This window comes from Thermothelomyces heterothallicus (genome assembly GCF_042370625.1).
Source record: "Thermothelomyces heterothallicus CBS 202.75 unplaced genomic scaffold P884_scaffold_26, whole genome shotgun sequence".
NCBI classification, from domain to species: Eukaryota; Fungi; Ascomycota; class Sordariomycetes; order Sordariales; family Chaetomiaceae; genus Thermothelomyces; species Thermothelomyces heterothallicus.
The window spans coordinates 68,156-91,988 of NW_027192587.1; the positions used below are offsets into that span (position 1 = coordinate 68,156).

Genomic DNA, 23,833 nt, shown 5'->3' on the forward strand with positions numbered 1-23,833 from the left:
CAAAAGAGTGGTCCGAACTGTCCCCTCGTTCCCCCGTGTCGTTCCCCCGTGTCTCACTCGCCCTGCCCGACTCTCCCCCCCTCTTCCCTCACATCAGACCCGTCCTATTTGGACCCCGCCCGCCCCCGGCCCCGTTCCCGGCCACGCCCCCGGTCCTGGCGCGCTCGAACACGTCCAGCCAGACGTCCTCCGATTGCATCCCGCCCACCTGCCAGCGCCCCTGGACGACGTAGCTCGGCACGGCGCGGACGCCGATCCGCCGCGCCCGCGCCGACGACTCGTCCACCGCCGCCGCTGGCCCCGCTCTTCCTCCTCCTCCTCCTCCTCCTCCTCGGGCCCCGTCTGGGTCGTCGTGCGAGAGGTAGGCAAGCGCCTCGGCCTCGGTGGCGCAGAGGCCGAGGTCGACCGCCGCGGCGGCGAGGACGGCGCGCGAGAAGATGTCGGCGCCGCGCTCAAAGTTCAGGGCGAAGAGGTGGTCGATCGTTCTCTGCTGGAGGGTTGTGTTGTTGTTGTTGTTGTTGTCGTTATTGTGAAACAAGGCCGACGTTCCGTTTGGGAGGGCGGCGGCGTCTCGTTCCATCGCGAGCAGGATCAGCTTGTGGGCGTCCCGCGTGTTGCCCGACCTGCCCTCCCACCTGAAGCTGATGCCGTATCGCTCGCCCAGCTGGTCGATCCGGCTCCGGATGGAGAGCGCGCGGGGGCCGAAGATGTGCTGCAGTATCGCTCCCTTTCGGTACGCTGAGGACACCGGAGCAATGCAAATGTGCGGTTAGTAGGGGCATGCTGTCAAACAAAGAAACAAACAAAAAAAAAGAAAGAAAAAAAAGGGAACGTGACGAAGCTGGTCGGACTCGACCGTGCCACCACCTTGGGGACGCTCACCCGAGACGCCTGCGTTGGGCCACAGCATGTAGGGTCTCCATGTCAGCCTGAACTCGACGTCGGGATGCTCTGTCTTGTACAAGTGGATGGCCTTGTCGAGAGCTCGCTTGCCGATGTAGCACCACGCGCATATGAGGTCAGAATAAACCTCGATCTCAATGGTGAATCTGACCATGTTGCTTGCTCTTGCAGGTAAACTTTTTTTTTCCACCCCTTCTCCCTCTGTTTCGGTCTCCCCCGTCTTCTTCTTCCTCCTCTTCTTCTTCTCCTTTATTTGCCCTCGGCTCCTCCCCCCTGGGTGTCTTGTCAGAGTATGACTACCTTGATCGTGCCGAGAGAGGGAGTTGTCGAATGCTCCGCGGACATGAGGCACCTCTCTACACCGTCCGGCAAGTTGTTGACAGATACAAAGCATGCGGGCACCGCGGTAGGAGCCATTCCCGCGAGTGACTTACAAATGCAGTGAGAGCTGTCGATCCACTTCTCCACTCGGAAGTTTTCGAAAGCACAGGCGTTTGGAGGAATATAGGATTACTGATCACCGAAATGAGGCGGCGAACAGAACCCCATACCTCTCAGAACCCGCCTACGTCACCTCATGAGAGTTCGTTGTATGTGCAGCAGCCGTGTACTGTTTTGGATACGGTAGTAGCTCGTCATGCCGATGGATGGGCGAAGTGGTGTCCTACGGGTTCGACCATTCGTCTCCTGGTACGGAATATAGACATGCGTGTACAAGGTTGTCTGTCGAGTATATACACTCATGTACGACGCCCATGTTCATCGACATGCACTTGTGTGTATACACACAACGCAGTAGCCACCCTGCCCCCTGTCGTGACCACTGCCGCCCCCGGGTACGGTACCAAAGCGGTGGAGCACGAAGGCTTGGACCGGACAAGGGTAGAATCGTATACGCGAAGAGGCACACGCAGGAACGCAGTCTGTTCCTCCAAAACGACCAACAACACCTTCACGACCGCCAAGCGTCGGCCGCGCCCGGGCTGTCATCCCTGAAGAACCGGTGCTCAAGCGTGGCTGGTCGACGAAGGAGGGAGGGGCTCTGAGCGAAAACGGCGAAGCATGCGAGGGACTTCGCCGTTGTTGCTTGCGCGGGGAGAGGGAGAGGCGTCGGTCGCGTGGACAACCTTGGCCATCGGCAGGTCACCACCGTGCGGAAACGCCAGGCCAAAAGGGAGAAAAAGGGGGGGAGGGGGTTCATCGGTTCGGCGGGGCTCGACACGTAGTAGCGGTTGGTGTAGCGGGGAAGGGCTGCACTCACGAGCATCGCGTGCTTCAAGCTCCGTCGTGGTAGAGCCGAAGAATCGACTTAACCAGAGCAGCAGCACTGCGCTCCCGGACGGCTTGGTATCAAGATTGGTAGGCAGGGGGGTTATGACGGCGGCGACTCCTCCTCCTTTTCCTCCTGAGCGACAATTCTTGCTTTGTTGTCTGTTTTGAAGCTTCTGGGGCTTTTTGGAGATGTATTTGACAAAACTCATCAAGCTCTGCCGAGACTCCTTGAGCACACGCCCGCTCCGAGCCATGCTGTTCTCCTAGGGTAGGTCTGGATAGGGAAGATGAAGTGATGGTCACTAGCCACGCTGCCCGCAGGGTGCGTTAGTTCTTCATCTAATCCAGCAAGAAACGGTTTACAGCAGAAACGCTGTGGCCATCTCGCCCTAGCCGCCAGGATTTCACTCCCGACGTGGACCGACTGGATAGGCGAGCAGCAGCCAAGGAAGTTGTTATTTGTTTCTTTTTGTTTCCTCTTTTTTTTTTTTGGCTAGGAAGAGAACAGTGAAAGAGCAACGACCAGAAGCTGAAATGCCTAACCAAGGCACTCTCGCACTCTCAACCGCTCTATATGCCCGCTCGGCCGCTCGGGGCTATGTACAAGAGGTATCATCAAAGATATTCTCCTGAGCCCGCCGTCAGTCCCGGTGTTGCAAATCCGAAGCTGAGCATTGACCGCGCCATCACGGGGTAGACATAAGGGAGAAGAGAAGAAGGGAAGAAGGAAGAGGAGGAGGAGGAGGAGGAGGAGGAGGAGGAGGAAGAGGAAAAGGGGAATGAGGAGCAGGGAAGGAGCGAGCAAGTTGCCGTCACTGTTGTGCAGGCAGATCGGAAAAGTGGGTCTCGTCCCGGGGAAGGCGCGAGGGACGCACCTGTAAAAAAGCCGGCCCCGCCCGGAGCGCCTGGGCTGCGTCAAAACAATGTCGATTTACATGGCAGGCAAACTTCAGGCGGCTAAGTTTGCGGTTGCTTCATGCGTACACGTCTGGGCTACGATATCAACGCAATGTACTGAGTACCGGACAGTAGATAGGTACGAATGTACGCATTTCGGCCCACAGCATGGATGGCTCTCGCGGTCACGCCGATGAGATGGGGTCTTGTTGACCGCCCTGGTCGTCCTATCTCCTACCCTCTCTAATCCGTACTCTACATTCGATCACGCGCTGCCGATCGCCGAGATTGGCCAATGTTGGGCTCTGGCCTTTTTCGGCCAAGCCGCTGCCACCCTGGGTCCCACATGGGTTGTTCGTGTAGTGTAGTGTGCTCCGTAGTGACTGATCCGGTATGACGACTATTCCAGCAATCCGTCGGGTATGTATTGTATGTCGGATTGCATGTGCGCCGGCCAAAGATACAGGGACTTGCCAGTTGACTATCGAGCTCGTGGCGAAACTTTCGGTCCCTTGGAACCATCGAACTAGGTGGGAGCGGAATGCAAGACGGAAGCGGTAACTACTTGAACGAGCACTCACAGAGGTCCAAGCTGTCCTTGAGCTGACAGGCACGGAGTGCCCTCTGCACATCTTTACCCAATACTCCGTACATGAACCACTTCACAGAGAGCTGAAATTAATGCATGGGCGGAGGACATACGAAAAGTACGGATTACATACTATGAGTACATACCTAAGGTACATAAGGTACCTGAACTCCAGGACTGACCAGCTTGGGTATCGGGCCCCTGCGCCCTGCATGAAAGGATCCACCAGTACGGAGTAGCTACTAACGTTATGTATTTCTGAGTTGGCTTCAGGCGCGCGGACAGGGGAGCGGGAGAAGTTTCGGCAAAGCGCCAGGGAAGCAATCCTTAACCCACCTGTATGGACGTTCATACACTGTAAATCCAGTCGGTGAATGAAGGGCTGTTCAATGCTGCATGCGCAGGACTGCCTTACCTACGGCGTACACACTGCAGTACCACAAGTCCAGTTAACTATCCAATGATGCCTCGCACTCTAACTCGCCCTGCAATGTTGTCATGTATCACGTCAAAAGCTGCTTCTTCCGCCCTTCTCGCCTCGGCTCGGTTGCGTAGTCAACCAACGATCAGTAACTAGCGCATCTCCAAGTGTCGACCTGCATCGGGAGGCGGTTTCCGTGGCTGCTGCCAGAGATCGATGCTCCCCTGACACACAAAAATCGCCTTCTGGAAGGAACGTGGAAACATTTCTTTTGCCCCAGGACCCGAGGCTCAGGGGCCGTTCCCCTGGTCCAGAGGGCAGGGATCTGGACGTCTTTCATGCACCGGCCATAGTTATCGGTGAGCCCATGCGCCCAACCAGATGCCAAAAGTCGAAAACGCCAGTGTCTTCAGACGTGAACGCCTAAATCACCCGATACTGCGCCAATCCCCTGTTGAGATTAGGGGGGTCCTAAGCTGCGATTTCCCTGCTGTCAGGCAAATGGCTGCTTGAGGCAGCTTTTTTTCCTGCTGATTTTTGTCGTCACTTTTCCTAGCTGCGCAGTATGCTATGCACACTTTTGTAGCAAGACTTGTTTGTTCTCGAATCGGAGAATTGCCCAATCTGGAGCGAGCTGGAGCTTTGGCCGCCAACGGCACAAGGCCTGCAGGAGCACGGCCTAATTTCAGGGGCCGCCTGGGGAGCAATTCCCGATGTGGAGGGTTGCAATCGAAGCAGAAATCGAAGCCGTCGAAGCTTTAGGCTGGCCCCGCTCGCCGGACTAAGCTCGTTTGGCAACGAGTGAACTTCAACAGTCCGAAGGGCCTGATACCCTATTGAAGAACGCCTCCCCGGGGGGGGGGGGGTTAAAATAGACAAGACGGCGGCCCCGACGAGGAGCTGGTAACCACTTCGTTGCGAGTCGAGGAAGCGCGTGCGATGACGTTCCCTGAGTCGCTCCGCTCTCGCAATTGGGGCTAAGACAACAAATAACAGTGGCTAACCATTCCTTCCGTTTCTTGGCCTACGAACGCAGTGCACCATTGTCTCGGTTTGATGGCCTAGCCGCTCCGGCATCGCGGCTCCATACGCTTACCTTGAGCCGGCCAGGTGAGCGCTAAATCAAGGCCGGCTATCTACTCGTAAGATGGCTGGGGTCTGTCGACCTGGTGGCTGAGAGTGCGGGTGGTAGGGCGGTGTGGCCATGTACCATGATCGTTGCTGCTAGGTTGGTTGCGTATGTTGAATTCGTCGTTTCGTGAACGCAGCAGCTTTCTGCCCAACACTGAAGGTCTTGGCATATATGCACCTAATGTACTAGGTTGTTCACTTTACCTACCTACCTACCTAAATACCTAGGTCGGTACCTACTTGAGCCTGAGCTACGGTCTCCATAGTGTTGCTCGTATCGCAGGTAGCGAAGAAAGGGACTTGCTGTGCTGCGCAAACTGTTGACTTCTTGAATCGCTCGCTATGAGTCCCTATCGCCCGCATCAAGCGATCAAGCGTACTCTGTAAATCATTCGGACGAAGGGCCATATACCGAAACGTATTCCGTAAAGATCTTGTCCAATCTCGACCTGGCGGAGAACATTGCATTTTTCGATGCTTGTTCCGAGACGAAGGCTGGCGATTGAATTAGCCCTGGCCTGGCCCAATGTTAGCGGCCGGCAGTCTCAATACCCCATCTTGCAATGAAAGATCGCACAGTTACCAAGTACCCGTCCCCCGGTCGCTAACGCGTGGCGCGCTCTCGCAACCCAGACCCACGCGCGCCCTCGGAACCCCTACCAGTCCCCAGTCGTTTCAACCTGCCCCTGCACCGTGTCGCCCACCCAATGCGGCTTTCCTTCTTACAGGATCCTCACCTGTGCAGGGCCACGTTTATTTTCCAGTCTGCTTTAATCTTGGCCATCCATTCATCCTTCCTCGTCAGGGCCAAAGACTGTAATTTTTTTCTTTTTTTTCCCTTTTCCATCTCTCTCGCATCTCCGATTTCCTAACTCGCCAGGCTCAGACCACGGTATATCTGCCTCGCAGCCCTTTTCCTTCATCGGTTGCCGCTTGACTGCGACGTCATCCGCGCCGAGTCGCGATTCGCGAAGCCCGGTCGCCAGCACAGCACCCTTTCTGAACCGTGCACGACAGCAACGATCACGGCGCAGCTTCATCGAGCTGCAAAGCATACTTGTGAGCAGCCGAGATTGGGAGGCCAATCTTCAACGTATTTCTTGTTTCTGGAGCTCGTCAGCGAGTGACGGATCCCGGTCTGAGACCTCTTGTTTGGTCTTTGATCAAGGTGAGGAAAAAAATTTTGACTTTTTGTCAGCCCCGCATCACTTCTCACTTTCCTGCACTCTCTTCCTCTTTCATCATCACCCATTCACCCATTCACCCATTCACCCAGCGACCCATCGACCCCATCGACCTTTGCCCATCGGCCATCGCGATACGCGCATGAGCTGGTATACACATCGTTACGACGGGCCCGCGCCGATATCTCACAGCTAACGGGTGATTGTGGCTTGTCATCTGCCCCGATTATACATACCCTGGCCGTATCTGTCCCTTTTTTGACCTGTCCCTGCCAGTCATTTTGAGCCGCGTGCACACCGCTACATCCCGTACCCGAGCTGACCGTTATCTTCAGCAACTTATCTTTGAGAGGTCTCAAGAGCTTTGTTCTGTCTCCGATACAAAGCTTCGTCATGTCACAGTCACCATCGTCGACTGGTGCGATGGGGATCGGCAATGTGCTCAACATCAAGGCCGAGTCCGGCGGACAACAGGCTTCTCAACAGGGCGCAACATCCGAGCTGCAACAGCAGCGCCCGCCCCAGCAGCTCCAGCAGCTTCAAGTTGATCGCCAGGGTTCGCCCCAGGGCTCGGAGCAACCAAGGTACTCGGGCCCGATGAGCGCCTCGTATCCTTCGCCGACTGCCATGGCCCCGGCACCGTTGCCCCCTGTGCCGAATGCTAACATGGCACCCGCACCAATGGTCCCTCACGAGATGCAGCAAAACATTGGAATTGTGCATACCGCCTATCAACAAACCCAGCAGCCCCCCCAGGCGCCCGCCCATCAGCCGCCTGCGAAACAGTTCCCGTGCAGCACGTGCGGGAAGCCCTTTGCGAGACGTAGCGATCTTGCCCGGCACGGTAAGTGCAGTTGTGTGATTTCTCTCTCTTTCTCTAGCTGACGCCTAGGCAGAACGTATTCACAGCGGCATTCGGCCCCATGTCTGCGACTATCCCGGGTGCGGCAAGCAGTTTATTCAACGGTCTGCTCTGACCGTACATTCACGCGTGCATACCGGTGAGAAGCCACACCGGTGCGAGCGATGCGGCAAGGTATGCATGTTCTTGCCTCCAGCCTAGCACCTGAGCGCGCTAACGTTGTGCACAGCCCTTCAGTGACAGCAGCTCGCTGGCTCGACACCGGCGTATCCACTCTGGGAAACGGCCCTACAAGTGCCCCTATGCCGACTGCCAAAAGACCTTCACCCGACGCACCACGTTGACCAGGCATCAGAACCATCATGTTGGCACGGTTGAAGATTCAGCACGCGCCCGGGCTGAAGCTCTGGCTCAAGGCGCCAGTGCTGCTGCCGCCGCTGCCGCCGCCGCTGCCGCTGCCAGAAACAAGTCGCAGTCGGCGAGCGAGCAAGCATCTAACCATGAATCTCCTATCACCACGCCTTCTCCAGGGCAGCGCCCCATCTCCATGTCACCGGGCGCGGAATTGGCCGGGATGAATAACATGCAGTATCTGAGCAACTCGATTCCCGCGCACCTTCGCGGCGATGTCCATGTCGGCAGCCCGTCCCCGACAGCGTCTACGGGGTACAACAACGGCATGCGCCCGACATCACACCCGACCGGGTATGCTCCCCCGCCGCAGACCCTAGAGCCCAGCATCGAGCAACCCCAACAGGGGCCTGGTAGTGCCGTCGGCAGTCCCCATATCGGCAGCGTGGGCTGGGCTTCTCCTGGCCCCGTCGGTTCTCCCACTCAGAGTCCCAACGGCAACGGATATGTGTACCCCGATCCCGAGTCGTATCCGAGCGGAACTCCAATCGCCCAGATGTTCTATAATAACGCGGTAGCGACCCGTCGCCCGGAAAGTGCGGAGCCGGCCAATCCCTCGTTCGATGCTAAGGGCCGCCAGGGAGAGCTCTGGACGAATGCCCAGTAGTAATGGCCTTCACCAAGCTGCATCTGTCAGGGACAGCGAGCGGCAGCCGACGAGATGCCATTCAGAGGCTGGAACTACTTTACCATTGACCCGAGATGATGGCAAGAGGAATGAAGCGATGCCCCACATGAGCCGCTCTCCTCCCCTGCTCCTCGCCACCCTTACACTCTTATGGTGAGACTTAATAAGATAGCTGGCGTTAATGGCCGGCCTTAACACACATCAGACATCTTAAAATCCTGCATTATTGGCTGGGGGGAAAAGAGTTTTCTTCATATTATCTGTGTGTTTTTTTTCCTCTCTGTGTGCTCAATAATAAAGACGGCTGGCGCGGGATGTTGTTGCTTACCTACGTATAATAAGGGGATGGGTGGACAAACGGACCGGCATGGTGGCGTGGCGCCCTTGCGTTGTTTTTCTCGTTTCTTTTGTCCCTTTCTCCGCGCGCTCTCGAGCTCCTGAGGAAAGGTATCCTCCCGGTGTCGGCTGTTTTCCTTTCAAAGAAGAGCAAGCTGGCAGCGATGGCGGCAGCAGAATGGTTGCCTGCCTAAGCCGGAAATCCATGGGTGAGATCAACGAGCTTTGCATCTGCCTGTCCGGTGATGATCGCTGCTACATGTCCTGCTCTTTCTTTCCTTCTTCCGTTGTTAAAATAGCAAACAGGTGGTTGCGGTTCGGTGTGTGGACAGGGCGAACAGTGGGATATCATCATTTTGGTTTTGGGGGGGGGGGGGGGGGAGAAGGTGGATGGAGATGGCTCGGACAATTTAATCTGTTACTCTCTCCTTGTCTCACTTGTGCAATTAGGTCATCATCACCACTTTCACTCTTCTTTTTTCTCTGTCTTTTCTTCTGTCTGTTTTTTACTCTCTCTCTCCGCGTGCTACTGATCGAGCAATGGACATGTTCCGGAATGGGATGGAGCAATGTAAACTGAGTTCTTACTCTTGTGTAGATCAAAATACATCCGTGGCAATATGGGACAAGCGAAAACAAAAACATGACATGCTTGTGTTGATGGAGATGGGAACGATCTTGGCGGCTCTTGACAATGCCTCTCTCTCTCTCTCTCTCTCGGAAATACGGTCACCTGGCTTGTGCAAGACCTGGAGGCGTATTCCCGCGGGATAGGTTGGAGAGAGATTCAGAGCTGTTGGTCCGTTTTGTTCTGTGCCCTCAATGCTTGCTTTGTTGTCAATAGATGAAAGCCCCAAGTATCGCCTTGGTCAAGGGTCGGGACACCTTGCCCAATTCGAGCGCTACAGAACAGAGGTAAAACAACACAGAGTCAAAGACGCATCCATAATCGTTGCATGTAGACTGCAATACCAATTTCTCACCAATTACTCAGGAAAACAAAGCCAGAGATAATCCGTACAAGACCCGTAACTCCACTGCTGGCCCGCAAATAGATAGCCTCGCCACGTATCGTACAGAACCTGTGCCAGTTACCCACACCCTTTGCCCGTCCCGCCCCGCTTCCAACAAATCTGCCTCTTTCTTTGACGGGCATGACATGTCTCTTGTCCAAACTATGGTCAAGAGCATAGATTCACGGCCCGCCGTACTATTGTGCCAGAAAAAAAATGTAAAAGAGATGTCAAAAGGAAATTCCAGGGTGGGATAGTGATGTTGATGGATGGAGTGAATCTACTACCAGCCTCAACGTTAGATTTTGCCGAGAGCATCTGTTGGACTGACCCAGAAGGCCAAAGCGATGATAATGTAGAGACCGAGGAGCTAGAGAGAACATTAGTCGTGGTCTGGTACCGAGCAAAGAATAAACATACCATGGCACCCTCGAGGTAATTAGACTTGCCGTCTTGGACGGTGTAGGTCACGACGAGGACAGAGAGCGCAAAAGCGATGGTTTCGACTGGTTCGCATTAGCAATCCGCTGGTTGGTGGTGGGCCTTTTGGCAGGAAGGGGGGCCGAAACAAACTTACACGTCTCAAAGTGAAGCGTCATGGGCTGGCCAATCGCCCAGCCGAGCATGACCAGAGCGGGCGTGACAAGAAGGGCGATCTGGATGCTCGACCCGATGGCTACGCCCATGGCCAGGTCCATCTTGTCCTTGACGGCCACCACGCATGCGGTAACGTGCTCCGCCGCGTTGCCGACGATGGGGATCAGGATGAGGCCGATGAAGGTCTTGCTGATCTTGCCCGTCGCCACTAGGGCGTCAATGCTGTCCACCATGTAGTCGGCGCACACCGAAATGATGAGCGTCGTTACGACCAGGACGAGGGCCGCCGCCCAGGGCCCCAACAAAGGCTGGTGTTCCTCCTCGCCGTCGTCGCCAGTAATCTCGTTGGCCTCGGGTTCAAAGAGCTTCTTGTGCGTGCGTAGGGCGAAGTAAAGATAGAGACAGTAGAGGAACAGCAGGATGATGGAGGTGCCGCGAGAGAGAACCAGGATGCTGGCCTGCTTGTTACGTTCCTCCGCTTGGCTGAGAATGCCGTACAGGGCGGCCGGGAGGATCATCGAGGCCGAGGCGAGGGTCATGAGCGAGCACGTCGTCTGAGCGGTGGCGGTGGAGAAGCTCTGTTCCTGGCCGTGGCCGTCCCGGCCACGCATGTTGTAAACGCCGCCCAGGAAGAAACACATGCCGAGGACGAGCAGCAGGTTGGACAGGATGGAGCCGAGCATGGACGATTGCACGACCTCGATCTCTCCGGCGCGCAACGCGACAATGCTGACAATGAGTTCCACGGCATTTCCAAAGGTGGCATTCACCAATCCTCCAAGCGTCTCGCCCAGCCGGCCTGCGATCTCCTCTGTCGCGAACGAGAGGACGGCGGCCAGCGGGATGATGGCAAAGAAGTTGAGGGTGAAAACCCAGGGCGCGCTCCACTTCAACTCGCCCGCGACGATGCCCAAGGGCACAAAGATTAGAAGGAGGTTGATCCACGCTGCGGCACATACAGCTTAGCACATGTGTAGCTTGACCCCGAGTTAGCGGGAGCGGAAACTCACAGCTAAACAGAGTGATCTTGGTCACGTTCCACACCTGCGCCGGCCAGCGGACAAGGGGATTCGGGCTGTCGATGCCGGGACTGCTCTCGGCGTGGATAAGCAGATGGCGCCAGAAGCCGGGTTCTGCGTGCAAGGTAGAGGTGGCCTGGTGGCCCAGGAGGGGCCGTCGCTCGCCGTCCATGTCGCCGAAGCCGGCAAAGCTGGTACTGCCGTTGCCGTTTGCTGTGCTGGTGATTTTGCCGGTTTCAACGCGACGTAAATGGTCGCGCGTCTTGAGATTGACTGCGGAAGGAGTTAGATGATCGCTGGCTTTATCGCTCATGGCTGTTTTGGCGCTGCGAAGGTGCAATGAATCGGATGCGTTGGATGCCCGGGGCGGCTCATTTCCAAGGGGTGACAAAGATCGCAGTTTCCACGGCTTCCGGCGACAGGTTCGCCAATGCGGTGGGTTTAAGGAACGATGGTGGTACTCAATTGCTCAGTGCGTGGTGGTGGTTGCGTGGCTACCTTAGGTATCTTGGAGAGGGAAACCTGATGCATTCCGGGCGGGACGGCCTGGTGCATGAAGCGCGCTCGTGGGCTCTGAACGGCCTGCAGGCCTCACCAAGGGAGGTGGCAGGCAGGAAGGGAAAGAGCGGGAAAGGTCAACCGTGGGGAAAATGAGAAACCGGCTACTTACACATAATGAAAAAGCCACTGCTGGTCGCTTGAAGCTCAGTCGGCCGAGCGAAAAGGCGGGCTGAGCAAACTAATCGAGGACTGACTTGTGGACAACCGGGCGAATGTCCGGGCTTGTGCCTAATATTTTGCCGCGAGCTGGGAGAGACCCAAGATTGGGGCGCGGCAGCACTCCGTACACCAAGTTTGCACTAGAGTCGGGCGGGGTGGATCTCAGATCCAATGTAACAGAGCCCCTTGTTATTCGTTGTATCGGCCCGTGATGTATGGATTGCTACTCCGTGCTCTTTACTGGAATCGCTCTTGTCAGTTGCTCGCTGGCATACTGATCACTCTTCCTATTCTCCCAAAGGACAACGGCTTCTCCTCTCCATTTGAGAGACTGGCTTCCTTACCTCCAGGACATCGCCGAAGGAAGGAAGGAGAAGAGGGAGATAGGAGGCCTGCCCCCGGGGGGGTGGTTGCGCTTGCCCAGAGGCAATCAGCAATCGTGCGCTGGGGACCGCACTTACTTACCTTCGCTATCCAAATGTAGCTTTCTCCCCGGGTTCTCTCTGCAAACGAGTATACTGTGTTGGATTATATGCCAAGGGTGGCAGTGGGCTCTGAAAAGCTGCAAACTTGGTGAGAGTAATCTTCCGGTGCCACTGCGTTTCAATTCCTCTTGAAGTCCGAGGCTTACACTGCGAGGTCAAATAGCTATCTGTCCGTGCCGTAATCGGTCAGGAAGAGAAGCAACCCATCGCTCACGTTGGCCCCGGTTGAAACATGGAAGGATCCAACAAACAGCAGACCACTGGCCGGGGCCGCGTCTACGGTAACAGTTCAAGCTGAGTCTCCTACGGTATAGACTACGGTTTGCGCCTTCTTTGCCATCGTGATTGAGGAAACGATCAAAGACGTAATACCATCTGGGGTTGCGATCTGATTTGTGGAGACTTTCTCCAACGGCTCGAATTAAGTTTTTCTTGATCGAACTGTGGGGCCCGACGCCAGGGTAGCCATATGCGTCATGTTTCAGGTTTCGTTCTGACGATCGACGGGCAGACTGGGTGGCAGATACATCCGTATATACGGATTACACTACACAAGCGCTCCGCCGCGGACAGAGTACGAAATGAAGACGTGTAACCAACGCCTGAAAATAAGCATCAACTACTTCGTAACTCCGTTTAGTGTCCCGTATACACTAGTGTCCCCAACCAAATGATCGCTTCCTAATTGTTAAGAATCCAAGCTGCGCCACTGAAGAGACAATCCGGGACCACGTTTCTGTGGCGATAACGTGATCAGCCCGCCATGAATCCGCGCACTGGCTGTTTCCCTGCATCATTGGGCCGCCAGTCCAACGGTACCCTGCAGCCAGCGTGCCATCGCGCATCTTTTGCCCGTGATCAATGGCCTGCCACTCAATTGATCGCGGAACGATCGAATGATTTTGCAGGAATCCCCCAAAATCCGTCCAAAGCGGGGCAAGGCCGAGGAGGCCTCCCAAATGCGCCAAGCTTTCCCACAACCGACGTGACAAAACATCACTGCGGCGGGGCGGAATGCGGATCGTGTGGGCCTGCTCCGAAAGGTCGGTAGCTTGCCAAGAGAGTGGGGAGATAGTTTTACTGACGTACACACTGACTTCAGTCGGTCATGGTTGGATGCGAAATAAATAACTTGGAGCGACGCATTGGCCAGGCTGAATCTTAAAAGGTCAAGGCACCAAGCAGGGCAAAATGCTATGCGCATTCGACGGCTCCGCGGAGGTGACGAGAACCAATGCAAGCGCCAAAGCGAACGCCATGGCCCATCACCCAACGTGTCGCACTGTCCATTAAGGATGATCTTGTCTAGCCAATGTCCCAAAAACGCCATGCTCGCTATGAATGCTTGACTCCTAGGGGCAAAAAGGAAAAGAAGGAAAAAGAGTAACAACAGCTCGAAGAACGCGTAACCGACCGACCGACCGGTGTATATCGACCATCATGTAGTACAAGCTCAACACCACCCAAACCGCCTGCCCTTGTCCAATTCTTGCTCCACATCCACCAGCCCTCTGGCTGCCCTCTTCGTCAGGTTGTGCCTCCTGTCGAGGTGATCAAAGAAGTCCCCCCTCCCTGTAAACAGCCGGTTGTTTTCGGCCGACTTCTCACCCTCCCCGGCGCATTCCTCGTGGAAACAAACGTATCTCACGCCCAGTGCAAACGTCTCCCACCGAGCGGTCGCCGCCCTCGCGCGCCGCCGCTCCACCAGCATCCGCGCGTATTTTGCGACCCGCTCCTTCTGCTCAGGTCGCGAGAGCCACTCCTCGGTGGCCTCCTCGATCTGGCGGAGGAAGAACCTCTTGCGCCAGCCTAGCCTGATCCCGGGCACCTCGAAGCGGTGATAGTGGATGTAGGATCGCCCTTCTTCCTCGCCGATGGCCGGCTTGTCCTTGGCGGCCGAGGCCGGGGAACCTCGCGAGGTGGCGAAGGATCGCAGCTTTTCGTAGAACCAGGCGTGGTGCTCGTCGGTGCCCAGGCTGAGGAGCAGGTCGATGGGCGGCTCCGACTCGTCCAGGAGGGAGGTGATCTCCTTGATGACCTCCAGCGTTGGGTCGCGGATCAGCTTGCTGCCGTCGACGAACTGGCCGGAGCCGAGCTTGAAAGGCTTGAAGGAGTAGCGGGACGGCGTGGTGATGGCTTTGGCGACTTCGGGAATCGAGATGAGCTGCTCGGGGTCACCCTCCTCTTCCGCGTAGGTGCAAAAGGCGTAGGGGTGTCGCGAGCGGCGCGTCTCGACCTCGGCGCACCAGGCGAGGGTTTGGCACTGGTACGTGTCCTTGCGGAACTCGCTCGATGCAGCGGATGCTTGGGAGGATGTTCGTGAGACTGAAGGGGCTGCGGGGCTGCCGGGCAGAGTGCGACCAGTCGCCGTGACGGTGAATCTGGCAAACGTATCAAAGAAGGAGCGTGTCCGTTTCGTCGGCCAGGTACTTCGCCTGTAGACAAGCGGGAAGTCGATGGATGATACGACCGAGGCGTCGTCGGTGAGGGGGATGGCCTTGTTCTGCCGGTGGAACTCGTTGACGCAGTCGTCGACGCTGTTCCCAAACATGCCCAGCATGATGGCTATCAACCCCCCAACACTAGTGCCTGCGATATAGTCAAAGTAGTGACATGGCAGGTACCGCCCTTCTCTGAAAACGTCATCTGGTATTTGTTCACGGGGTATCCTGTCGGTATGTGTGCTTGCGGAGGCCGGTGGTTCGAGGGACTGCTCGATACGCTCGATCTCGTGCATCAGGGCCCGGAGGACGATGAGCGACGAGTATCCTCTGATGCCGCCGCCATCGATGGTCAGAATGAGCTTCTTCCATGTTGTCGACGTCACGTTCAGACCCGGTGGAGTGCTCGAGGAGCCGGAGCGCGGGCTGGTAACCACGGGGTCGGTGGAGCCTTTCGGGGCGACGATTGAGACGCGAGTCGGCACCCGCTTCGGCGTCGGCTTGGATGACTGGAGTGCAGAAGCCGGCTCTTGTATTAGCGAGTGGGGTTCGGCCGGAGGGCTTGCGACGTCTGTCATTCTAAACTGTCAATTGCCTGAGGAAAAACTCGGAATGACTGTTGTGCTGCTAGTGACAAATGAGATTCCGAGTGAGGTTTGGTGAAGGAAAAGGCACTGAGAGAACAACAAGCAGGGTGTTCTTGCTGCTAAAAAATGACGTTGGGTTGAGCGTTGGCTTGTGACTGCAGAACCTATCATTAGCCGCCGCAGCGGGCCAGGCCTGCCCAATGCCGCTGAAGGCACGCCTGGCCACAGCCACTCTACCGATTGGTGGGTTTGGCACGTGGCTCTTGATGGTTCCCTATACGACAGACGCTAGACTGTCGTGGACCTGAAACTTCATGCAGTCAGTCACTTGCCGCCGGATACAAATCGACTGATTGAGTAGGTATTGTACATACATTTGGGACCTGGGACTCGGGCAATCTGGAGCTTGCCCAAAAAAAAAAAAAAATTCTGCCCAGTACCTCACCTTTCACAATCCATTGGTGTAAGCCGTGGCAACTTGGAAGTAGCTGAGCACCACTTACATAACGAGCGATAAAAACAAAATAAAAGAAAATAAAAATAAAAATAAAAATAAAAATAAAAATGCGAGACTCGGACTACTAGGCAACGTGCAGAGAGGGCTGTTAAGTTTGGATTTTAAAGGCCTAGCTTTGCGATATGTTCAGCACCGATCGCAAGATCGCAAGATCCCAAGTTCTGAAACCTCGAGTCGTGCGCATGCAAGCGTAGTCACAAGAGCGACCCGCGGCTTCCTAGGTCGCACGGCTTTTGCCCATTTCCGATGGCCAAACCCCCCACTTCCTCTCGGCTCGCAAAGGCGATCCTTGCCGTTGACTCAAGGCCCGGGGCCTAGGCAGTGAGGTTTCCCGGGGCAAGGCACCAGAATTGTTACTGGCTGGTTAATGTGCTGTACGCTTTCGGCCTGAAATGACTGTCGTACGGCCTTCTTTGCGGCCTCACGCCCAGGGTCTGTTTACGCAGGCCGCACGCATAACTATACTTTAGCGAGGGATGAGCAGCGTCGACCCTGGAGCGAAACACTGCGAGTTCTGCTCGTAACTGTTGTCTTTCCAAGCCAGCCACCTTGAGTTTGTTTTTGCCTCGGTCGGATTGTTCTTTCCCTTTTTCTTTTTCTTTTCCTTTCTGTCCTCTTATTTCTTTCTTTTCCACTCTATCTAGCAGGAGACAGGAAGAGAACACTCGCACAACTTAGTGCTGTCTTCTCGTCCTGCCAGCATCGGGCGAAAGCTCAAAGAGCACTTTACCTGGCTCAAGATGGAGATCGCATCTGGAGTCCTGTCCCTCACATGGGACGTGTTTGATAGCGCTGTTAGGAGTGAGTCACGGGCTACATCTTTGGGTTCTCTTAGCTTTAGGCAAAGAAACTGACTGTATTGTCAGCCTTCAAATTCATCACGGCTCTGGTTGAGATGCCAAGAGAGTATGAGCAGTACAGGCTGCAGCTCATAATCGAGTACAACCGTCTGTTGGCCTGGGGTAAAGCAGCTGGTTTGGTTGACGTCCCAGAGGGCTCAACACTTGGCACCACTCTGGGAGCTGATGGCATCGAGCTCGTTGCAATAGTGGCCCGAATCCAGTGGCTGCTGTCGGAGTTCAGAGAGCTGAACGCCCGCTACGGCAACGAGCTGCCCCAGTCTTCCAGATACGGCGGGGAGGGGGACGATAAGGGAGCCGACGAGCAGCCGACCGACATCGACATCCTGAAAGAGGTGTCGAGCTTGGCCGTGTCATACGAGGCAGAGAAGAAGGAACGCAGACATCTGCGTGGCACCAACCACATCCGCGAGTTTTTCGAAAAGGCTGGCCGGAACACCAAGGACATCGTCACCCATCCGGCCAGAGTACGGTGGATTGCTATTGACAAGGAAGCGTTCGGCGCGCTCCTGGAGGACCTCCACGCCCTAACGGAACGGCTCCATGAGCTGATGAGAACGTACAGGGAAAAGCAAATTGACGACATTATGGCCAAGACGTACCGGGAAATGATCCTGACCAGAAACGACGTCCAGGATCTGCGGGACATGCTCGCCGCCGTCACCAGCCTGATATCCACCTCGGCGGGAACCCGCAAGAACAAAGAGGCCCACCCCAACGACAGGACTCTCCAGGGCCTCGTCCAGCTCAAGAAGCTCAGTCGAACTTCGGAGACCATTCTGGCTCAGCTCAAGCGCGACACCAAGTTCGACATCCATCAAACCCGATCCGACCTCGGCATCACCGTCCGGCAATACACCGATTCCGACCTTAGCGAAGAGTTCACATGGAACGAGACCGAGGTTGAGAATCCCGAATTCCTCCCCCGGCCGCGGGGCATCCTCGCGACCGGCGAAGGCGACATGCCCGTCTGGCTCGAGTGGAAAGGGCTCGGCGACGTGCCACCCAACTCCCTCAAGGACAGGGAATCCGCCCTCCGAACAGTCGCCCTCGCCGAGATGCTGCACCTGCCCAAGCCCCCCTCTCTCCACGTGCCCGACTGTGTCGGATACTTCGACGACCGCGACGTCTCGGGCGCTGAGCGCTACGGCTGGTTCTTCAAGATGCCCGAGGGCAGCGACTACGACACCCGCGTTGTCTCGCTATACGAGATCCTCGGTAACGCGCGGCTCAAGCCCAGCCTCTCGCAGCGGGTTGCCATGGCGTCGAAGCTGTGCTCGACAGTGTTGAACCTGCATGCCGTCAACTGGCTGCACAAGGGAATCTTCAGTGATAATGTCGTGTTCTTCTTCGACGGAGAGCAGGACGAGGGGAAGGAAGGGGAAGGGGGGTTGAGCAAGAGAGCTACTGGCCGAGCCGGGCTCGACTACGAACCCGAGAAACCTATCTTGTCCGGCTTCGAGTTTTCACGACCCGACGGGACCGAGACCACGGCGAGGGACGTGGATATCGTCTGGGATCTGTATCGTTGGCCTGGGATCCAACGGCAGACGCCGACCGAGAGGAACTCAAAGAAGACGTACGACCTGTACAGCCTGGGCTTGGTGCTGCTCGAGATAGCACACTGGGGGAAGCTGAGTTCACTGATGCATTTAGGGGTGAAAGCCAGGGGAAGCAAGGAGGGCGAAGGGTTGCCCAACATACCGCTCGAGGAGTCTAAGGCGGTGCGAGACTGGTTGCTGGAGGTCAAGTCAGGAGCACCGTTTGAGGCGGCGGGCCGACCGAACCCGCTCAAGGAGCTGCGCAACATTGCCGGGGATAGATACTGGAAGGTGGTGGAGAGATGTCTATGGGCGCACGGCGAGAGAGGGTTCGGCGTGGAAGAGCGAGCGGATCAGTCCAATGACTCGGAGGTGGGGGTGCTGCTCCAGGAAGCATTCACAAAGCAGGTAGTTGAGGAGCTAGAAGCTCTCCAGCTATAACAGGGCTGGGAAGGATCTTAGGGGGTGTGTTTCCAGTTACCATGAAGCGAGGAGATGCGGAAATCAACAACCTGAGCAGGCGCTGGGTGCGCGAAACACTGTGGGAGCAAACCGCGGAGGTTCCCTCCCTCCCTTCTCCCCCCCCCCCTTTTTTTTTTCCCCTCTCTTCTCCTTTTGCGCGTCTTTCTCCTTCTAGTTTCATTTCCATTGTCCACCCGGACTCCTCCGTGGTAGCTGCTCATTCGCCATCGCTCCTCCTTGCGCAGGCGCCATGACGCTTCTGCTCTCTACGGCCTGGCGATTCCCCGCTCCTACGCAGGCGACGTCCCGGTAGCCCGAGAGGGAATCTTGAAAACAAATTAACGAATTCCTTAACTGACACGATTACTCTCTCTCTCACATCCTACAGTCAAGACTCCCTCTACCTCTAAGAATCGTTCTAGAGTACAGCAGTACATACACGCATGATGGTTCTACAGTGGGCTACATTCAGCATAGCAACGGGAAAGGAAAGATGGAAAACAAGCAGACAAGAAAAGGGCAAGCATCACTCGCCCTTCCACTTCCACTTAGCATGCCGGTGCAGCAAGTAGTCTTTGCTCTGTATGCTCTTGTAGATGCCATAGAAGCCGCCCAGCGGGGGCAGCCTCTTGAGCCAGTGCCGCTTCTTGGCGCGGGCGACGTCGGGGTCGACGTGGACCTTGTCCCAGACGGTCGGGAGCGTCTTGGCGTTGTACTTGTCGCGCAGCTCGTCGTACCACTCGCGGCCGCCGTACAGGGACCAGAACTCGTCCTCGGGGTAGTAGGTGTGCGCGTACAGCCACTTCATGCCGCCGAGCTCGCGCACCTTGTTCTCGAGCTCGCGGTTCTTGCGGACGAACTCGGCCGGGTCGGAGGGGCCCCAGCCCCAGACGCCGACGTTGAGCATCATGTCGGCATCCCCGGCGTCGCCGCCATCGCCATCATCCCCCGGCTCCTTCCGAACGCCCTCTGGTAGGGTCGTGAAGGGGTGGAAGGTGGGCGGGCGGCGCCGCTTGAGCGGGCACAGCCAGAGCGGCCAGATGCCGAGCTCGGACGAGGTGTAGTCGACGAAGCGCTCGGTCGTCTCGAAGGGCATGGCGACGTCCTGGACGACGAAGCGGGCGCTCTCGCCGGACCCGTGCAGGGCGCGGTACATCATGCGCGTGTGCAGGAAGTCGTCGAGGAACCAGCGGGAGAAGCGGTTGAAGGGGACGAACCCGAAGTACTCGAACGCGGCCGCGCCGACCCAGAAGCCGCCGCGGTCGTAGCGGAACAGGTACTCGGCCAGCGGGACGTGGTCGACCGGCGCCGCGCCCTCGTCGCCCCTCTCGGGCGCCGTCCGCTCCTTGGCGTGCAGGTAGAACCAGGGGTCCCACGGCCCGCTGAAGGTCTGCACCTTCTGGCCGGCGGGCGGCGCCTCGTCCGTCAGCTGGCCCGTCACCACGACGCCGTGGTCCTTGGAGAAGAGGATGCCGTCCACGTAGTCGTTCTCCTCGCGGCGCACCTCCTCCCGGACCGCCTCGACCGCCTCGGCCACGCTCCTCGTGCGCCGGTACCGGGTCCGGACGAACCGGCGCGCCTCCGTCAGCTGCACCTCGAGCAGCGTGGTCGTGCCCAGCGTGCCCACCGCGCCGGCCGCGCCCCGGAACAGGTCCGCCCGAACCCCCCCCTCTTCTTCTTCCCCTTCTCCCCCCCCACGGGTGGCCTCGACGACCTCGCCGTCGGCCAGGACCATCTCGACGCGGCGGACGGTGTCGTCGAAGAAGCCGTGGCGGAACGAGGAGCTCTCGCCGGCGGTGCCCGCGAAGCCGCCGCCGGCCGTGATGCCGGGGAACTCCATGACGACGGGGGGCACGAGGCCGTGCGGCAGGGTGGCCTCGACGAGGCGGTCCATGGGCACGTTGGGCTCGACGACGGCGACGCGGCGGGCCGTGTCCACCGACAGCACGTTGCGCAGCGCCGAGATGTCGACCGTCTTGGTCTGCGACGCCGACGGCCGCGGCCGCGTCGAGTTGGTGCTGCCGTGGAAGATGCGGTACGGCTCGCGCGCCGCGTAGAAGGAGCGCACCGTCGCCGCGATCTTGGCCACGGCTGCTTTGTGGCGATCCATCTTTTCTCTCTCTTTTCTCTCTCTCTCTCACTCTCCCTCTTTCTTTGTGTCTTTTTTTTTCCCCTTCGTTTCGTTTAGTTCCCTTTGCTCCTCTTCTTTTCTAATTGGCTGCAAAAATGGGGGCCCAATGTATAAAAATCCTATCCCCTTTTGCTGTCTAGAAAGATGGCGTTTTACATTGCGGTGTTAAGGTGGCCAGTACGATGGGCGTGTGGTTGCTCTTAGAGGAGAGAGAGAGAGAGTCTGTTGCGGATTATAATGTGTTGAGATGCGAACCGGGATTTTTCGAGTGTGAGTGGGTCAAGCTGTTTACCGACTTGGCGTTGGTTATGAACACTCTCACCAACATTCTCCCACAATGGGAGGAAAGATGTAATTTTTTTGTTCGTAAAAAATATTAGATAAATATCGTGAACATGGACGAAAAAGTAAAAAAAAAAAAAAAAAAAAAAAAAAAAAAAAAAAAAAAAAAAAAAAAAAAAAAAAAAAAAAAAAAAAAAAAAAACTGCCCCTTCTTGTTGGCGAAGAACCAAGAAGTTATTGCCAACATTAGGTATAATTAGATAGGGGGACTAGGTTCTCTATCGAGCGGGCGCAAAACACCACTTCCTCTGCTCTAACCTGCAATCCTCCCCTGCCCTGGACCGGTAAGCATGTTCTGTTTTGTACAATACATGCATTAACCGAACCTCATGAGAGCCGCGGCAGCCTCACAACTTGGCAACGCTCTCCTCTGGCACCAGCCTCTCCCTGACCTTTCTCCAGACCCTCTCAGCCACCACCTCCTCCCCGTCCGTCCACAGACTGTCCGGCTCGACGGCCACCTCCTCGAGCGACTTCGCCCGGATCGTCAGGAACCGGCTCTCGGGCGTCGCCGCCGCCGCCGCCGCCGCCGCCGCCGCCGTTGGCCCGCCCTCGGCGACGGCCTTGATGAAGGCCGCCCACCCTTCCAGACAGCGCCTCGCCTCGCGCAGGTAAGGGAGGACGATGGCGAAGCAGTGCGGCATGGCCTCGTACTCCTCCCAGACGACCGCGACGCCCTCGCGCCACATCTTGTGGGCGGCGAACTTGTCCTCGTCCGCCAGCAGCTCCCAGCCGGCGCAGACGTAGACGGGCGGCGCGCCGGCCCACGACCGGGCCGTCACCGGGCTCACGAGCGGGTGGCCGAGCAGCGAGTCGGGCGCGTACAGGTGCCTGCGCGGCGGCGAGGCCGGCCACGCCGGGCAGGGGGGCCGCCTCGCCTCGGCCGCGAGCTGCTGGTCCAGCGTCGGCAGGTAGTCGAACGCCGCGTTGGCCGTGCACGACGGCGACGAGTGCGTGATGTCCAGCCAGGGGGAGTTGACGGCGACGCCGCCGGGGAGCGGGACGGCCCGAGCGGCGCCGTGCCAGAGGACGGTGTGGGAGTTGCGTTGGAGGTGGAGGATCAGTTGGAGGAGGGCGAGAGAGAGGTTGCCGCCCGCACTTTCGTGAGGTGTTAGTTCCTTTCCTGTCCTGCGGAAAAAAAAAAAAGAAAGGAGCAAAATATATATAAAAAAAAAAAGAAAACAAAAGAAAAAGGAGACACGGGAGGGAGAGAGGGGAATGCAGTGCGGGGGGTTAAGGGTTCATTTTACCTGTCGCCGGCAAAGACAATGTGCTCCGGCTTGACAGCCTCGTGGAAGGCGCCCTCGGGAGGGTAGAGGAGTGCCAGGTACGACATCAAGGCGTCCATCAGTGCGGCGGGGAACGGGTTCTGAGGCGCGAGACGGTACCGGACTGAGTAGACGCGTCCGCCGGTCAGCTTGGCCAGCTTCTTGGTGGTCGGACGGTGATTTGCCGGGTCCAGCAGGTAGTAGGCACCGCCGTGGAAGTAGAGCACCGTCGCGGGGCTCTTGACCTCCTTCATCATCTCGGCGTAGAGATCCCTCTCGGGCAGGTCCGGCAGCCTCGAGTTCGGCGTCGCGTCGGCGCGATACCCCGTCCACTCCGCCTCGACACGCGCGGGCTCGGGCATTTCATATGTTGGCGTTGGTACCCTAGGATCCCGCAGTTCGTCGATCGCCTTTGCAATGGCGTCCTGTAGCCCTCTCTCCTCGGCGGGCGGGGGCGGGCAGGCGTACGTGCTAACCCAGATCCTGCCCTTCAGCTCCGGAGCCTGGGCAGCCATTCGCTGCGTCGCCGTGATGCTCCGGGGCGTCGACGGGTTAGTGAACGATCGCAAGATGGCGATCGTGAGCTCGGTCCGCAGGTCTAGGTATTTTGACTGTGGCGTTAGGCGTAACATATGAAGGAGAGCCACCCGCATCATGAGAGGGACTTTGGGCAGGAGGGCAAGCATCATCTTGTGGTTGCTGCCCACTGGCTCGTTGGCGGCTCGAGGTCCGGGATCTGGTGCTTGAGCCGTCATTTCTATGAGAAGAGAATCAAGATGCTGTTGGAAAAAAAAATACGATGGCAGCAATGATGATCAACAAATAAATAACTAAGCGAGAGATACTAGAAGTGAACGCGCGGTATCACAGGTCCAGGGTGAGAGGATGGCCATGGAGAGCGTAGGAGAAAAACTCGAGAAGGGGCTTAGAGTGTGTACTGTGTACATATAAACCATACAGAAACCCAGGGGGACAAGGAGATGCTTGCCAACTTCCATGTCTGGGAACAGCACGCCAGTGAGAGAGTGGTTGTCTGGCGACCAGGGCTCCATTCCTGCATGTTATCTCTAGAACGGCTCGGTTACCGTCCGAATCCGAGACATCGGCCAATAGTTTCCGTGGGGAAGGCAGATGGGCAGGGCGGCACTGAGGTGGGCAGGTTCAATCTGGGGCGGGGGGGGGCGGAGGGGGGGCAACTGGGGTCAATCTTAACGAG

At 57.2% G+C, this 23,833-nt stretch overlaps 9 protein-coding genes across 9 annotated transcripts; 3 read left to right on the forward strand and 6 right to left on the reverse strand.

The window, feature by feature from the left end:
• Positions 1–88: 88 nt before the first annotated feature.
• On the reverse strand, positions 89–1,057 carry P884DRAFT_208568 (thioredoxin-like protein; the record flags this gene model as incomplete). Its single annotated transcript, XM_069438886.1, has 2 exons — positions 89–738; positions 883–1,057. 2 exons carry the CDS (start codon positions 1,055–1,057, stop codon positions 89–91), a joined length of 825 nt encoding a protein of 274 aa, XP_069294661.1.
• Positions 1,058–1,910: 853 nt separating this feature from the next.
• On the reverse strand, positions 1,911–2,429 carry P884DRAFT_280020 (uncharacterized protein; the record flags this gene model as incomplete). Its single annotated transcript, XM_069443385.1, has 1 exon — positions 1,911–2,429. One exon carries the CDS (start codon positions 2,427–2,429, stop codon positions 1,911–1,913), a length of 519 nt encoding a protein of 172 aa, XP_069294662.1.
• A 4,361-nt stretch (positions 2,430–6,790) lies between these two features.
• On the forward strand, positions 6,791–8,277 carry P884DRAFT_280021 (uncharacterized protein; the record flags this gene model as incomplete). Its single annotated transcript, XM_069443386.1, has 3 exons — positions 6,791–7,241; positions 7,294–7,433; positions 7,489–8,277. The coding sequence occupies 3 exons, from the start codon at positions 6,791–6,793 to the stop codon at positions 8,275–8,277; spliced, it is 1,380 nt and encodes a 459-aa protein (XP_069294663.1).
• Positions 8,278–8,471: 194 nt separating this feature from the next.
• P884DRAFT_68134 (uncharacterized protein) lies at positions 8,472–9,515 on the forward strand. Its single transcript, XM_069446020.1, has one exon. The coding sequence runs from the start codon at positions 8,666–8,668 to the stop codon at positions 9,212–9,214; it is 549 nt and encodes a 182-aa protein (XP_069294664.1). The 5' UTR covers positions 8,472–8,665; the 3' UTR covers positions 9,215–9,515.
• A 430-nt stretch (positions 9,516–9,945) lies between these two features.
• Positions 9,946–11,576, reverse strand: P884DRAFT_272210 (Sodium/calcium exchanger protein-domain-containing protein; the record flags this gene model as incomplete). Its single annotated transcript, XM_069442503.1, has 4 exons — positions 9,946–10,017; positions 10,068–10,153; positions 10,225–11,190; positions 11,255–11,576. The coding sequence occupies 4 exons, from the start codon at positions 11,574–11,576 to the stop codon at positions 9,946–9,948; spliced, it is 1,446 nt and encodes a 481-aa protein (XP_069294665.1).
• Positions 11,577–13,571: 1,995 nt separating this feature from the next.
• Positions 13,572–15,625, reverse strand: P884DRAFT_263484 (patatin-like phospholipase-domain-containing protein). Its single transcript, XM_069441763.1, has one exon. The coding sequence runs from the start codon at positions 15,485–15,487 to the stop codon at positions 13,922–13,924; it is 1,566 nt and encodes a 521-aa protein (XP_069294666.1). The 5' UTR covers positions 15,488–15,625; the 3' UTR covers positions 13,572–13,921.
• Positions 15,626–16,341: 716 nt separating this feature from the next.
• Positions 16,342–18,938, forward strand: P884DRAFT_229968 (prion-inhibition and propagation-domain-containing protein). Its single transcript, XM_069439770.1, has 2 exons — positions 16,342–16,814; positions 16,880–18,938. The coding sequence occupies exons 1-2, from the start codon at positions 16,754–16,756 to the stop codon at positions 18,853–18,855; spliced, it is 2,037 nt and encodes a 678-aa protein (XP_069294667.1). The 5' UTR covers positions 16,342–16,753; the 3' UTR covers positions 18,856–18,938.
• Positions 18,939–19,146: 208 nt separating this feature from the next.
• P884DRAFT_249503 (uncharacterized protein) lies at positions 19,147–21,228 on the reverse strand. Its single transcript, XM_069440599.1, has 3 exons — positions 20,575–21,228; positions 20,448–20,545; positions 19,147–20,332 (listed from the first exon to the last, which is right to left on the reverse strand). The coding sequence occupies exons 1-3, from the start codon at positions 20,984–20,986 to the stop codon at positions 19,403–19,405; spliced, it is 1,440 nt and encodes a 479-aa protein (XP_069294668.1). The 5' UTR covers positions 20,987–21,228; the 3' UTR covers positions 19,147–19,402.
• A 265-nt stretch (positions 21,229–21,493) lies between these two features.
• On the reverse strand, positions 21,494–23,306 carry P884DRAFT_294281 (alpha/beta hydrolase fold-domain-containing protein; the record flags this gene model as incomplete). The annotated part of the gene is made up of 2 exons (XM_069444269.1): positions 21,494–22,447; positions 22,600–23,306. 2 exons carry the CDS (start codon positions 23,304–23,306, stop codon positions 21,697–21,699), a joined length of 1,458 nt encoding a protein of 485 aa, XP_069294669.1. The 3' UTR covers positions 21,494–21,696.
• Positions 23,307–23,833: the final 527 nt, after the last annotated feature.

Coding starts and splice junctions, on each gene's coding strand:
- P884DRAFT_249503 (XM_069440599.1), bottom strand. CDS start 20,986: ATGGATCGCCACAAAGCAGCCGTGGCCAAGATCGCGGCGACGGTGCGC. Junction 20,546..20,574: donor CGAGGTCGTCGAGGCCACCC/GTGGGGGGGGAG, acceptor GAAGAAGAAGAG/GGGGGGGTTCGGGCGGACCT. Junction 20,333..20,447: donor CAGCTGACGGAGGCGCGCCG/GTTCGTCCGGAC, acceptor CTCTTCTCCAAG/GACCACGGCGTCGTGGTGAC.
- P884DRAFT_229968 (XM_069439770.1), top strand. CDS start 16,754: ATGGAGATCGCATCTGGAGTCCTGTCCCTCACATGGGACGTGTTTGAT. Junction 16,815..16,879: donor GTTTGATAGCGCTGTTAGGA/GTGAGTCACGGG, acceptor CTGTATTGTCAG/CCTTCAAATTCATCACGGCT.
- P884DRAFT_68134 (XM_069446020.1), top strand. CDS start 8,666: ATGGTGGCGTGGCGCCCTTGCGTTGTTTTTCTCGTTTCTTTTGTCCCT.
- P884DRAFT_263484 (XM_069441763.1), bottom strand. CDS start 15,487: ATGACAGACGTCGCAAGCCCTCCGGCCGAACCCCACTCGCTAATACAA.